Source organism: Harpia harpyja, chromosome 18, assembly GCF_026419915.1.
Source record: "Harpia harpyja isolate bHarHar1 chromosome 18, bHarHar1 primary haplotype, whole genome shotgun sequence".
NCBI classification, from domain to species: domain Eukaryota; kingdom Metazoa; phylum Chordata; class Aves; order Accipitriformes; family Accipitridae; genus Harpia; species Harpia harpyja.
This window is the reverse complement of record NC_068957.1, coordinates 24,570,551-24,585,714: the sequence shown is the minus strand read 5'-3', so window position 1 is coordinate 24,585,714 and position 15,164 is coordinate 24,570,551. Positions and strand designations below refer to the sequence as shown.

Genomic DNA, 15,164 nt, shown 5'->3' with positions numbered 1-15,164 from the left:
AAAGGCTTGTACAGCGAGAGCCATCCACTGCACAGTCGCTCAGAGCTGGAAGGAAGAATTCGTATTTTTTGTTTTCAGGAAAGTCAAACCTTAACACTGCAAGCAGATGCTTCTTGTGCTCTGCAACTAACAGTTCCAAACCCTTCCACTCAAGACTACCAAAACAAACAAGACAGCCAACCCACCCTGGTTATCCTCTCAGACAATCTGGAGGAGGAGGAAATCACGATGATGGTAACTTGCCCAAGCACATGCAAGTCTGTAGCAGGACCTTGTCAGTGCAGCTACTTCTCCCAGTAACACAGACCTGTTTCAGTAAAGCATACCTGACTCTCAGTGACAATAATTAAGAGCTTTCTACAGCATTCTATTTCAGAAAATTTAAGTACATAGTGAAATACTCTCCTACACTTACTATTTTAGAGCCAAGTAGACCAAAGCTCTACTTTTGGGACACATCCTCTGCATTGCCTCGCCATACACCTCAGGAGAAGAGCTGCATTAGTTTCCAAGACAAGGCAGCAGAATCCCCTACTGCCCAGGAGCTGTGCTCTACTCCCTTCCTCTGCACAGTTTCATAAACAATGACTGAGAGCAGCTACTCCTGTAGTCACTTCTCACTTCCCAGTTCTTAGCACAGAAAGCCTGCTTACTCTTTTAATGCCAGCTGTATAGTCCAAGTCACTTTCCAGGAAAGCCAGAAAGGTTCAGTACACACTTTAGCTCTCTGAGAACCAGTCAAAGAAATTTCACCACAGCACTCTCCTAACTCTGAGCTTAAAGCTCAGCAAAACTCATGGGTAAATGCTGAAAGGTGTTACAGTAAGTTGCTAATTAACCCTCTGCTGCCTTGGTCTATTATGATATGCTAAAAAGACTTCTCTGTATACTTATGGCAGTGTTAATAAGACAAGCAAACCTTTAATCACCAGCCTCATCAACACCACTGTTCAAATGGATGACTTACAGAATGCATCTTTCCTTTGCTATACCACAACTGACTGCCCACATGCCAGGAACTCTGCTCAATGGATTCAGTTCACAGCACTAAACATCACTGAGAATTGCCCCTTGGGGGATCAAGTCTGAAGCAAGATGTCTTTTCTTCCCTCTGTTGCCCAAGTTCATTTTGCACCACAAAGTATTTCCACAACAACAGGAAGAGGAAATTGGGCTTCACAAGCTGAAAAAGAGGTGAGGGTAAGAGGGGACAGCACTGCATGCTGCCCCAGGCCTATAACCATCACTTCTCCCACGTGGGCCATATACCAGCATACTGCACTCTTGCCTCTGAGCACCATGAAGTCACACAAACACCAAAGTTTTAGAGAAACATTTATTATAGGGTTGCAGAATTTATGCCAATATAAAGTCCCTTAATAAAACTCTCAAGTTCATCAACTGCAGGACACTAACTCTTCATTATCTTTATACTGCAGCTTTCAAAAAAGGAACAATGCTCCGACTGCAGTAGTAACGCTACTTGCTCATAAAAAGTTGATCTAAAAAGTTTATATAAGCCAGAGTAGTTTAAGTTTACAACTACAGTCACATTCACAAGTGAGCTATACCAGAACAGATTCTTGAAATAGGAAGTTACAGGATAAACAAATTCATAACCAAAAATACTGACAAGCTTTAAGAGCAACTCTATCTGAATCTAACAACTAAATAGCACAAAACCAAACAAAGGTAGAAGAATTAAACGTAAGCTCGGGGAAGGTTCCAAATATACATACAAATTCAATACAGTAATTGCACAAAATGAAATAGGGTAGTGTTAAAGGTTTATGATCACTGAGGTTGGATTTTACATGCTTCACACATGGTAGTTAAAATAAACCTTTAATGATACACATCAGAAGGTTTTTTAGCCAGGATACGGAGTGCAGAGCTATTCTACAGAACTACACAAGATGTGCAAACCACAGATTATTAATATTAATCATTCTGTGAAAGTTAAGGTGAACAGAATTGGTTCCAGCCAAGGAATTGGTTAACATTTTTATATATATATATATATATTTTTCTGCCATTCCCAGATTACACTAAATCAAACACATTCAACAGATAAACTGATATTAACCTTCTAAAAAAACCTTACTCAAATTTAAGTTTTACATGAGATAACTAAAAAGTTATACCAAGGATCAAAGAAAGCTGAAATGGTGACTTTGTCTTTTGAAATACAAGCAATACACAGAAAATGCATAAGGCTTTTGATTATCACTGCACATTTTAATTTAAGAAGTCAATGTCTAATGCTCAGACTTCTCAATAAAGGTGTGAACTAGTCACCTCCCATCCAACACCCTTCACTGTTGACAGATCTTTGTTTCAACAACGAAAGAGTTTTCAAAGTGTCTGATTGAATGACAGTTCTCCACTGAACGTTTCTGCAGACCTGGGGACGAGAGAAGGTGAGAGCCTAAATAAAGCAGATCTATAACCCAGCAGCAAGTATTTACAGTTTTTGTATCATTATGAACAGCAGCAAGATACAATCATTCAGTACATAGTGTTTCTACAGCCATGAATTGCCACTAGAACTTGATATCAGTTTGTTTTCTATCAGAAAGCCTCCCTCATTTTCAGAATGGTAACAAGAGAGGGGGTCACATACAACACAGGGGACAAACCAAGCAAGCACTTTTTTTTTTTTTTTTAAATAGTATCCCTGCCACCATTTTAGTGACAGAAGAGACAACAATAAATACATCAAAAAATAGATCAAAGTTTCTCATAGCTCTTCCTAAACACAAAGAAAATGAAAAGCAAAGCAGATTGAAATTACAGGGAAAGAGTTTAAAAACTCAGAAAGGGTGCAGAAAAGAGCCCTAGTTCTTTATCAGCACTTCTCCCCACCCAGAGTGTGCTTCTATAGAGCAGTCTTCACCTTGATGGGAGCCCTGTGAGGATTTGCCACTCAACTGATGATCTTACTGAAGTTTTTCCTAACACTATTAAAGTGATTTTCTCTATTTTGGGACATGCCAGCGTTGGATCCGACACAGGCAGTTTAGCTCTATCAGCTGTGACTCTTTACTAGGAGACAAGAATATAGTAGTCCTACCATCAAAGACAAGCTGCTCAACTAAAGCACCTCAATATACAACAATCAGAGAAGAAAGATTTATAGCTTGTTTAATAAGCAGAGAATTGTTCAGAGTAAGCAAGAGAAGCTCTCCACTTTAGTCTAGAAGCACTAGCTCTTAAACCAAACCCAGCAGGGCACTGCTTTAGTTTATAAACACTTGAAATACAGGCTGTCCTTCAATTCAACTCAATCTTAATGCCTGTAAAAGCTAAGAAGTTTCCAATGGCTATCTAACTGGGTATGTCATCGAACAGTCAGGATGACCTGTCCAGTTTCTCACATGCCTTCAGTTACAACTCCAGGGAACTGCTACAGAACCTGAGGTCAGTTTGGTCTAACAGATGAACCCACGAACTCTACAAAATCTGAGCGCCAATGCAGCACCAGCTGAACAAGACGACTTCTACACTGCAGTTACAGGAGTTTATCCATTTTAGTCTAATTATTTATGTGCGCATGGCTTGCACACACTAGAAGAAAGGCATGCTAGAAATCTGATCTGGAAGGTGAGACAAGCCTTGTCCCTGAACAATTTTCTCCTCAGCAGCAGTCTTCCATTTGACTAGATTCCCTGCCCACCTCCCCCACAAGGGCAAACAAGGTTAGTTACAGAACAGAAACTGTACCAAGAAGCATTATCTATTTACCAGTATCCTTCTGTGCAAATATTCTGTAAAGTCTTGCTATGCAGCAATGTGAACAACATGGTATAGGAAGGTGATTTAAGGAAACATCATAAACACTCTTCGCAGTATTGTCTGTAGACTACAGTCTTTCACTCACAGCAGCAGTGAGTTTAGACTTGTTCAGAAAAGCATCTTCGCAACAGCTAAGAGACACATGCCTCTCCCTTCCATAAAGGCAACATCTACTGTTTCTTCGCATGCCCTACACCGTTAGCTACACAGGACCAGTTTTACGCTCCCACATACAAAGCCTTCCATCTAGTAACAGGATGTAGTCTCTAGCAAACAGCAGATGTGGCTCCTGATGCTGCTAGCTGTAACTGGGCTGAGGAAACTCTTGCCTAAGAGCTTGGCAGGAAAACCAGAGCAGAGAGTTCTGACAAACCAAATGTTTGCATTCTGAAAGGCTGTAACTGACAAAGGATTAGTTCACTATGTGTTTGGTGAGAGCAGCAAACTATGAAATGCTTTGAGAACTACAGCGAACTAAAATGCATAGCATCAGATTTCTGTACTCCAGACCTCCTTCCAGTATGTCAAACCACCGGCACCTCAAATTCAATCCTTTTCACAGAATGGCAGCAGGGTGGCATGAGGAGACAGGCAATAAAGAAACAGAGCTCAGAAGTTACTATGAAGTGTTCTTCCTCTTTTAGAGAGGAAGTCTGGGATGTCCAGAGCTAGTTGTTAAATTTTTTTTTTTTTTTTCCAGAGCAAGTGAACTAGTAGATAATGCTTTTACTTGGTGCTCCTGTAACTCAGTTTTAGATAGGACAGTGATAGACTAAGCTGCACCTACAGAGACTCACATTATCAGATGACTGTATGAATTTTGGGGCCAAACTAACCTACAACTTCGACCAAAAGATGGAACAGAAAATAGGCTTAAGCTCAAACTTGGTTTGGGCATGTAACCTCTAATTCCATAACTGAAACTCTCTCTCTCACCATGTTCGAATGAAATGTTGGCTACATACTTGAAAGCAGGGAAAAACACCCATCAGTTCTATGAGTAGTCTCAGCTCATGTTGAACACTCACAGATTTCTAAGTCTAAGAACTCCGAAGGTTTAAGTTATTTACCCCTTCCCTACTTGAACAACAGATTTATTTTTTTACTGAAGGGAACTTACCTATTATCTGGTCTCTGCGCTGAAGTCTGAATGTCTCTTTTCCAACACAGAGTTGGTAGATGAAGATACCCAAATCAGACACATTATCTATCTCCTCTGTAACCACCATTTCTTCACGGACTAGGTAGGTCTGAGGCAAGTAAGAGCCAGTCTAAAAGAGAAAAAAACCTTGAGATACAGTATTCTGCTAACAATGGACAAACATCCCTACGTTTTACTCTTTGCTTTGGAAGGGCTTCAAGCACTAGATTTCAACTTTCCTTCTTTTTAGTACTAAGATATGCTAGTCTTGGTGTGCAACAAAGTTTGCAGTTAAAAGAGGAGAAACAAAGTATTACGAAATTTTCCATGTTTGAGGCAATATATTTCTAATACAAAAAAAAAAAAAAAAGCAGTGCAACATACAAAAGTTAAGTCTTCACCAGAAGATCACAGCACTATTGAAACAGCTTCCCACCCTTCACGACCAACTCCTAAAAATAGGGGCAGGGAGACACACTTAAAGTTTGTTTTCATGAAGGTAAAAAAAAAAAAAAAAAAAGAAAAAACAAAACAAGCTAAACTAGATCAGGTGGCCTCTAGCACTAGGTGTAGAGGAGTCAATGACTTTTCAAAAAAGTACATTAGACACACAATAGCTCAGTATCGCATTTAATTTGGAAGTAGCAGCAAGCTCTATCAACTTGACCCATAAGTCATCTTGGAAAAATACCAGTTTTAGTCACTGAAGAGTCAAAATGCTTGCAGTGAGCTCATAACTACAGTGCAAACAAAGCAGAACAACAAGTTCGCATTGTTCTTTTCATTAAAACTCTCATGGGGCAAGTGAGCTTTCCGGTAGTAACTTTCAGGTTTAGGCTTTCAGTGATACTTGGAGCTTTATCAAATTCCTTTATAATAGCTAAATTTAACCTTATTTGCTAGTTGCTTTCAGCTTTCATAAAGCTAGGTATTAATAAGAGCATTAAGCATGAATCTACTCAACATAATATACACTGACAGCTGGCCTTAACTTCAGTACAGTGACTGAGCCAGGGGGATTATGTACTTTGATGGCAAGAGGACTGTTCTAGCAAGAGACTGTAGTTCAGGAGCAAAACCCAGCATTCTTATCAAAAGCAATCTTGTCAGCATAACTAAACAGTAAAGTTTCCACATACCGCCAGTTTTGCGAAGAGATCCATCAAATTCCTTGGCGGCATAACTATGGATGTGTTCAGCGGAATCACATAGCAGTTACCCAGTTGCAAGTCAAGATACGCTGTCAAAAGCTGTTTTGAAAACAATTTTTCAATTAATTAAGCATGCCCTTTGATTATTAGGACACAGTTCTACGAGGACTAAGAAGAAAGCTCAAAAAGCTGGAGATCATGCGCAGCTAGTATCAAAGCAATGCATTCAGGAACTGTCTAGTGTAAGAACTTAGCTATTACCACTTCTGGAAACACAGTGGTTATAGCTATGGTTTACAACAGGACTTCTGTACAGCAGTCAGAGCTGACTATAAAAGCAGTTTCTATCATAATTCTAGATGAGTACAGTTTGTATTAATACAGAGCAAGTATTTGGCAGTATGCTCTCATAACTGAAGAAGTCTAATTAAGCACAGTGCAAGCAAAAGGTATCCAACTGCTGATAAGCAATCATTCCCTGGAAATAGTTCTTCAGAAAAAGTACTCGTCTCTAGAAAGTCACATCAGCATTACCACCGAGTGCAAGAACTGCAGACACTAGAATTATCAAGGTGTCTACTTGTTTTATTACGACTTTGCATAGCACTTAGCCAGAATCAACTGAAGTTCTTAAGTTGCCTGAATCCTTTAAGTTATAGCCAAGATTCTGTCAAGACAACACAGATCAAAGCTGCAAATACTGCAAACACAGGTAGCACAGCTTGGCTCTGTGGCATTCCATGCTACTGTTAAAGGCAGCATGTACAGAGGTCAGTTCTAGTCTTTACTGTGATCCTATCTGCATTGCCAAGGTTTGATTTACAAGCAACCTGTGACAGCTTTTACAGCTGACTAAGGATAACTGTTAATACTATTGACGCACCTTGAATAAAAAAGTCAAATTACAACCATCCTCTCATCTTTGCTTTAGAGAAACTACATGCAACTAACACAGCATTTTCAAGTTCCAGGTTTCAGCCACCTGAAGTGATTTTTCAATTCACTTATCCAAGGCCCACACTTATTTGGAATTCTATGTTTTGCTCTAACACAGTCTGGCAGAATCTTAAGACTGAATCCCCAGTTTCCCCATTTCTCAACTCAGATTTACACTGTTCTCCTACCCTCACTTTCATTTATGTAGAATTCTTGACCAACTAGCAAGTGTCACTTCCAGACATCCGACGGGCAACAATATTTAAAGTTGCATAGCACCGAGATGCATTGTTCTGAGAAACAATCCAGTTAGAGTCACTGTGAGTATGAACTCTTCTAACATTCTGCAAGGGGGGAGTGTTAAGTCTACTATGATAGTGTTAAAAGGGTCAGATTTCCCGCACTTAAACCCACCCCCAAAGAGAAGCTTGCATTGACAGTAAGCTTTAAAGGTCTCAAGAATTAAAACCCTGGAGCTGTTACGATTACCAACCACTCCACAGTTTCCCAGTGAGCAATAAGACTAGTTATTTCTTATGGCTTCACATATACTCACCCTATCAAAGTCATGAACAATTGCTGCTGGATCACTGTCTGAGAACTTTGGAACGGGTACATCAATGATGGCTATGTTATCATCTTCTCGAATGTCAGCTTCTTCAGCAATAGGGAGGAAATAAGGTTCTACCGCACGATCACGATTTTCATTTTCAAAGTAACACATTTCACCACGGTACACCTTATGCTGAAAGTAAGGGCAAGGCTAGTTATTTTTATAGCAAATGTCGCTTTAAAACTCTATTTCTAACTCTTATGCTATAACAAAGCACAGGTCTGTCACACCTGGAGATTTTATAAAGGACACAGCAGTCTTCATGTCCCAGTTATTGAAGGTTTTCTATTACAGTACTAATCTATTTATAATTACACTTTTTTTATTCAGTGATGCTTAAAGAAAAAGGAACTTGCACATTACCTTAGGCATGAAGTACTTGTAGATGCAGGCTCCACCGACAACAACTCCTGCCAAGATGAACGCTAGACCCAGCAGAGTCAACAGACATCTTCCAGACGAGTTTTCACCTCCATGTGTAGCAACTTCTGGATCCTTTAAATAAAGAGGGATGAGAACTTAGAAAGTATAGCTGCTCTGAATTTAAATTAAGCTGTTACCTACTGCTTCACTTTGACCTACCATCTTCCATTTCTTCTAGGTGTGCAGTGAGAATTGTAAGTCAAGCATCATATAATAAGAAAACACTTACATGAAATACTACTGCATCACATAAAGGTCAGTTTTCAAACAGCATTGAAAGAGGATATATTCTTAGTTAGAGGATGCTTTCTAGACAAACCGTTACCCAGAAACTATTTGAGGTGTAAGAAATTTAAATAACTGTAACAAAAGATACAGTGCTGCAGCTGCAATACAGCACAAGGAAAGCAAGGTTTGTAGAGCAAGCTCATTTTAAGGTACACAATGTTTTCAGGCCTCTTCCCAAAAGCCTATTTCCTATCCTCCTCTTGCTGTCACAGCTACATTAAGATAACTTTGCCTTACAAACCTGGACTAACAGAAAAAGTGAAGATACAACTTTGTCTATTAGCTGTGGAACAGACATCCAACATGAGTCACACATTCAGGTTTTAGAACTTGTAATATGCACAAGTGAAGTCCACTATTAAAGAGAACCACTCATCAGCTTAAATGCAGCTTCAAACTATGCCGAATAAAAATAAGTCCCTGTGGTACATCCTACCTTGCAGCTTCAAAATACTCTTTCCTCCAACCAAGTCCCAGGGAAGTTTTTTTTCCTAGCAGCCTGAAGCTTACCTCTTTAGTTCAGTGACTTGTTTCCCCCCGCCTCCAGTGTTCTCTCAAACAGAAGATGACTGCATCCAAAGGCAAGTACTATCACCATCACGGAACATGGTGATGAGTTGTGTGACACCAATTGCAAAGTTAGTGGTGGTGTCTGAATGGCAAGTTTAACACTCAAGAGTTCTTTCAGTGCCTTTCTAGGCTTCCAGGTGAAAGGCTCACACAAGCCAAGTTGAGATAAGAACAGCAAAAATACCGCCAAATACTAAACAGTCAGAAAAGACATTCCCTAATCTATATATTTGGTCAAGTATATCCCTTTAATGATTCATGACTCCAGTATTTAGCAGCTCACTTCCAAGACCTGCTCTTTGTACTGGTCAGGAAGAAAAACTGGATTTCACAGCAAAAGATCTTTTCCTTCATATTGTTCCTAGAGTCAGTAGCTAGATTTAGCACAGCAGCTTCCATGGCCTTTCTTTATTTGGGTCGCACTATTTGCACTCCTGAAGAACATAAATATATTAAGTGACCTGTGATGACAACAAGCCACAGTATTATTACAAAGGGTGCACATATTTCCATGCTCAGCAAGATGTAGCAGTGTAAAAGTCAAATGCATCAGCTATGCAAGTATTGAAACAAAAAACAAGCTGTTTTGCGAAAGTCAATACTCCTACATTCCACTCTCGCATCCTCCAAACAGAAAAATGTTGGTTCAGCAAGACATAAGCCACTACAATTGGCTAGTTAAGCATTTGTCAATAAAAAAAAAAAAACAAACCAAAAAACCAAACACAACTAGTTTCAAGTCAGAATTATGCCACATTTATATGCCATTATGTGAAAACCATCCGTCACTGTTAACTGGCTTTTAAGATCAAGACCAATTCTGTTGCCTTCATATCCTGCCACCTTCACCTACACCTTTCAGTAACTTACTCACCTAACCTATTATTACTTGAACACAACAGTCCGCAGCAGGCGTTCTACAGACATCCTAGCACTTGGATGATGTCGACACGTAATTAGCTACACTTGCACTACACATATTTCAAACAAAGCAAAGGTATTTATCATTTAAGAAGCAATGCAGGCAGCCTGAATCTGAGAATAGTTGACAGCGCTGATAAGAGAACACAATAGCATGACTCCACTCCAGTAGGTTACAAAGCCTCTGCTGAAAAATAATAAGTCATAAAAAACCTGCAAAGAAAATGCAGTTCTAAACCGCACAGTAACAAGCATAGCAAACTAGGAGTAAGAGAGGAGAAGAAAAATCACTTGCGTTAACATCTGCAGCTAGCTCAAGAGATACTGTTGACACAGTCAGCTCCAAAGAATCTGCAGGGAGAGTATTCTGCAAGCTCAAGTGTTTTGTGTGGATATTCTAGGGGACTTTTATTATGCTGTTTCAGCCAACATTAGCCATTAAGATTGTTTGCGCTGCACAAATATTCCAGCAAAACGAGACATTAACAAGCACTAGAACAAGTTTGTCTTGGAGTAAAATTGTGAACTTGATGTTTAAATGCAACTCTAAGCCCTGAAGTCAGAGTGAAGAGTTGTTAAAAAACCCCATCCACATGTGCAAACATGGAGAATATTGTGACAGGTATAACAAAACAGCATGAGTAGCTTCTACATTGAGGAGAAGAGCAGCTATCATGAGAGGAGAAGCAAGGGTGTAAGTGTATATTAGAACTATTATGCTCAGAACTTGCATGGTAGAGGGGCAGTAAAAATATGTATAACACGTTGCCTCAGGAATAGCTGATAAGTTTGTCCTCCAAGGAACTGGACAGACTAATGACATTTTCAAAATTTGAATTAGTCCTCTATCTACCCTGTTTTGCTGCTTTCTCCCCCTCCTCTTGATCTAGTAATTCGGCGCTACTGTATTAACTGTGCACACGTACCACTCCTCCAGCTCAAAAGAGTCCACTGAGCAATAACACCACTCTGCACCCCTTCCCCTTTTAAAGGGAGGCTATTTCAGGTGAGGCAGAGGCTCCGTACTCTGGAAGGCAAGCTGCTTTCCTGATTACAGCTTAGAAGGAGGGGGGGGGAGGGAAGGGAAAGAAAAAAAAAAAAAAAAGACCCTAGAGTCCAACTCCACAAGTTTTGTTGTTGGCTTTTTAAATTTTCTTACTCCCCGATTACAAATAAACTCGGTGCATCCCATATTCCTCCTTTAGAGCTACTGATTTATTTACCTAGACGCTGATCATCTTCATCTGACTAAAAACATCAGCAGCTAAGCAAGACATCTTCAACATAAAGCATCCCACGGATTTGGAAAGTTCAATTCAAGTCAGCGACACAGCAACCCGTTAGGAAGGAAAAGCCAACCACAGAGTACTTGCCTGGGTTTCTATTTAAAACCCTTTATGGCAGGTTTCTTAATTTAAGCTAGACATACCAGCAGCCCAGACACCTCACCACAGCGCCGTTCTCCAACTCGCTGCCTACGAGAGTTCCAGAGCAGCAGCGAGCCGAGGATGAGCCCTAACCCACTTTGTTTGCCTGGAAGACGCTGCTGCAAACCTGCTCTTCCCTGGTTGAGGGGGGGACACGGGACAGACAACCAGGCTGCGGCCGAGGACACGGCACTTTCCCTGCACCTTTCCCCGGCTTGGCCGCGGCTCCGGGACGGAGCCGAGCCCCGGAGCTCGCCAGGGCGTAGGATTCACCCACCGGCGACCTATGAGCGTTTAAAACCCCGTCAGGAAACACGGCCCTGGCAGCGGTTCAGCTCCGAGATAAACAGCCGGGCCTACCCCCTGCGTGCGGGCCCGAAGCTGACCCGGCTATGTCACGCCAGCCCGCAGCTCAGCACCGCCCGCGGCCTCCCGAGCGGCAGCCGGCTTGGGAAAATGGCTGTGCCGAGGGCACCGCAAACCGCCGCAACGGCGCTCCGGCCCTCTCACACCCGCACGGCCCGGCGGGCGCCCCGGCACCCCCCTCACCGCGGCGGCCCTGAGGGAAGCGACCCCCCCCCCCCCGCACCACCACCCCGGGGCAAACCGCCGAGCGGCCTCCCCCACGCTGGAAAGCTGCCCCAGCGCCGAAGGGAGCGGTGGCGGAGAACCGCCAAGCGCGCCGGAGGCTCCACAAACTGCCGGCTGCCTTCCCCCGACCCGCAGCCTCTGCGAGAAGATGGCGGCGGCGGCGGCGGCTTCCCCCCCCCTCGCTTCTCCCCGCCGCCGTCCCTCGGCCTCCCTCCTCCCGACAACGGAGAGACCCCTCTCCCCGCACCTTATCGGCCACCAGCGCTTCGGCCGCCTCCTTCTTCGGCTCGTCCTTCTGGGCGAAGGGAGAGTTAAACGCGATCTTCACCATGACGCCGCTACCTCGCACCGCCGCCTCCCTGCTGAAGAGCCTTCGGGCGGCGGGGCGGGGCGACCTGAACTGGCCACGCCCTCCCTCCCGCTTCGCCCCGCCCCGCCTCACCGCCGAGCACCGCCTGGCGGGCAGGGGAGGGAAGAGCGCCCCCTACAGGCCGGGCGCCTCACCGGGGCTCGTCCCGGAGCGGGAAAAAAGGCGGGAAGAGACCCCGGCGGGGGAACGGCAAAGCCTGAGGGTGCTCCCGGCGTCGGGACGTTGAGCAGGGTGCCGGCGTCCCGTCTCAGCCCTAAAAGCCTCCTCCTTCCCCTCAGAATGCGACGCCGAAGCAGAAATTTGATGACATTAACAGCGGGGCGGAGTACCTGACCCCGAAAAGGAGACGTGCCATAAACTGCTTGGGGGTGACCGAAACTTTTCCTTTTCTCCTCATGTTTGTGTGGAGGGCGGCACCCTGCAAGAGGGGGTAAGGTCCTCTGAGCTGCCGGGCAAACGCCACCGCCTGTCCTCGGTGCTGAGGCCGAGCCCGCCGCGCTGGGCCCTTGCGCGGGCCTTGCTGGAGCGGCCTTTATCCTCATGGAGCTTTCTAGAAACACCACGGCTGTCCCTGTTAGGGGCTATGCAGCTGCACGGGGAGCTTCACAGGCAAGGGCAGGGACCAAACTCCCACCTTAAAAGACCTGCATCCTAAAAACAGCCTGAAGTCTGGGAGAGGCTGGCTCTGCCACGTTCAGTGTGCCACGGAGATGGGGATATTTTTAGTCAAGCTACCTCCCTTCTCTTGTGAAATACGGCCTAAGGGATTTTTAACAGCCAAGGAGGCAGACAAGGCATCATCGTTCATTTCATGTCTCCAAAGGGGGAGAAGAAGAAAAGGCTTCATGTATGAGACTGTCTGAAACCATCTTCTCCTTCATATGGATGAAAGTCTGTGTCCGTCTCACTGGAATTTGACTTTACAGCTCTAGAAAGAAATCTGGTTTGAATCTGGTGCCTACACCATTGAACTCTTCCTCGCAGACTGCTGTAATTAAACAGAAGTGAACACTATGCAAATATTGCAATAAGTAATTCTTCTAAGTGTAAACAAAATGCAGCATGTATTCCAGCATTCAAAGCATGTTCCTGTTACTCTACAGATGCAATACTACTGTTATTTCCTTTCAAGATCATAGTTTTGATGTTGCTCCCTTTCATGTTAATAAGAATTTTGACTCTGACTTCAGTCAGAGAAGAGCAAAGTCTTTTATGTTTATTTAACCTGACTTCGTCTAGTAACAGAAAACACTTTTACCTCATTTTACCAGGAAACCAGCGAAAAATTAATTTTCATACTTCCTAGCTTTAGCATGTTAGGAATCAGTTAAGCCATACTGTCATCAAAGTCCCTGAAACACAGATTTAAAAAACGATGAAGTATGTTTCCTGTATCTGTACTCTACAACCTGTCAGAATATAAATTATATGAATAATTTTCAGTTTCTTAATCTAGTATCATTACTTTGTGCTTAAAGAAATTGACTTTATCTTCCGATTCCCCAACACCTTTACTTGAAAAAGAACACAGAAATAAAGCTGAAATAGACCCTTGCTATTTATCAAGACTAGTCTCTGTACATCCCAGCTCGCTCACTGTCTATGTTCTTTGAACTGTTGCAAGGGATGGACACAGCTTGAAATATTGTGCTCAGAGAAAAATTAAAAAATATAAGGTTTTTTGACATTTGTCTGCACTCATTGAATTTGCAAAACTAGAACTCTCATAAGATGTCATGATTTTTTTCTTTGTGCATTTCTATTTGTAGCATCTGTGACAATCTTTTAACATGTTCAAAACTTATTTAAAATGTGCAGTGTCCAGGAGAAAGTAATTCCAGTATCATCAAACATTTTTTCCTATCCTTACACACCTAATAATAACTCTCAATTCAGTCAGTAACTATTCCTTCCAAATAAAGCTCCTCCTACAATAGTCTGACTGTGTTTTGTAGAGCAGTTGCAATCTGAAGTACAGGGTCTGGGAAGACAAATTCCATCCTCAGATGCACAGACATAAGAAAATTCAGATTTTTTTTACCATCCTGAAATCATCAGGCCGTTCAACTGAATAAATATTAGAGATCTCCATGGGTAACTCCAGCACTTCACTTCTAAAATGCTTTTGCATCATCGTCTTAGTACTGGCCTAGTTTTCTTTCAGACTTTTGTGTATGTTGGCTGCAGTTTAGGCCTGGAAATCCCAAGACATCTAAACAAGTAATATCACTTACTCTTTTGAATTCCATAATATTTTTGATGTTCCTTTCTACTGGAATACCCTGGGTTTAGTTTACTGGTATTTATTCTGAGATCATCTTTATCACCTTAAAAGGCAAGAGATTATCCCCTTATCCTTAATTATCCTTTTAATCCTTCTGGTGTTTGTAATGTTAAAGCAACACTGCTTAAAAAATTAACAAATACACAGACTAGATTTTCCTAGAGACCAGAGGAATTTGGCCAAAAATGTGAACTGGTATGCCATAGTGGCTATGCTTCTGTTACCTTTAAGCTTACTCACAAAGAGAAGGGAACTGTATTTCTTAAGAGTGACTTTAAACACCGACACCTCCCTCTTTAGTGGTAGTGATGATGTGAGTAGCCCAGACAGTGTAAGAATATTAAAGAACAAGGTTTGTAAGGTGAGGTGGTATCTTTTACTAGACTAATCATTGGTTCAGCAGATAATGCCACTTGAAGCATCTTTTTGAGCAATTCTGCATAGCACTAAAACTAATTTTTACTGTGTAGGAATTTTTTAACTATTCTAATGTACTGTTTTAAAAACTCAAACTTTAAAATACATTCATGTTTAGTCTATCTATCTCCTCCTCTTGTGTATGCCAGGAGAATACTTCCTTACCTTTTGGGAACAATAAGATATTATATTTGTCCAAGTTTGTAAAGTATTCTCAGAATACTTTGAAGTAGAAGG

General features: G+C 42.2%; 1 protein-coding gene across 1 annotated transcript; it reads right to left on the bottom strand.

Annotated features, from left to right (window-relative positions):
* Window positions 1-1,322: 1,322 nt before the first annotated feature.
* On the bottom strand, window positions 1,323-12,278 carry ITM2A (integral membrane protein 2A). The gene is made up of 6 exons (XM_052814135.1): window positions 12,104-12,278; window positions 8,000-8,131; window positions 7,580-7,768; window positions 6,076-6,186; window positions 4,916-5,066; window positions 1,323-2,404 (listed from the first exon to the last, which is right to left on the bottom strand). The coding sequence occupies exons 1-6, from the start codon at window positions 12,185-12,187 to the stop codon at window positions 2,316-2,318; spliced, it is 756 nt and encodes a 251-aa protein (XP_052670095.1). The 5' UTR covers window positions 12,188-12,278; the 3' UTR covers window positions 1,323-2,315.
* Window positions 12,279-15,164: the final 2,886 nt, after the last annotated feature.

Excerpts from the sequence above, each read along its gene's own strand:
- ITM2A (XM_052814135.1), bottom strand. The coding sequence starts at position 12,187 with ATGGTGAAGATCGCGTTTAACTCTCCCTTCGCCCAGAAGGACGAGCCG. Across the intron at positions 8,132-12,103 it reads AAGCGCTGGTGGCCGATAAG|GATCCAGAAGTTGCTACACA; the intron begins GTGCGGGGAGAG and ends CTTTATTTAAAG. Across the intron at positions 2,405-4,915 it reads GCGCAGAGACCAGATAATAG|GTCTGCAGAAACGTTCAGTG; the intron begins GTAAGTTCCCTT and ends TCTCGTCCCCAG.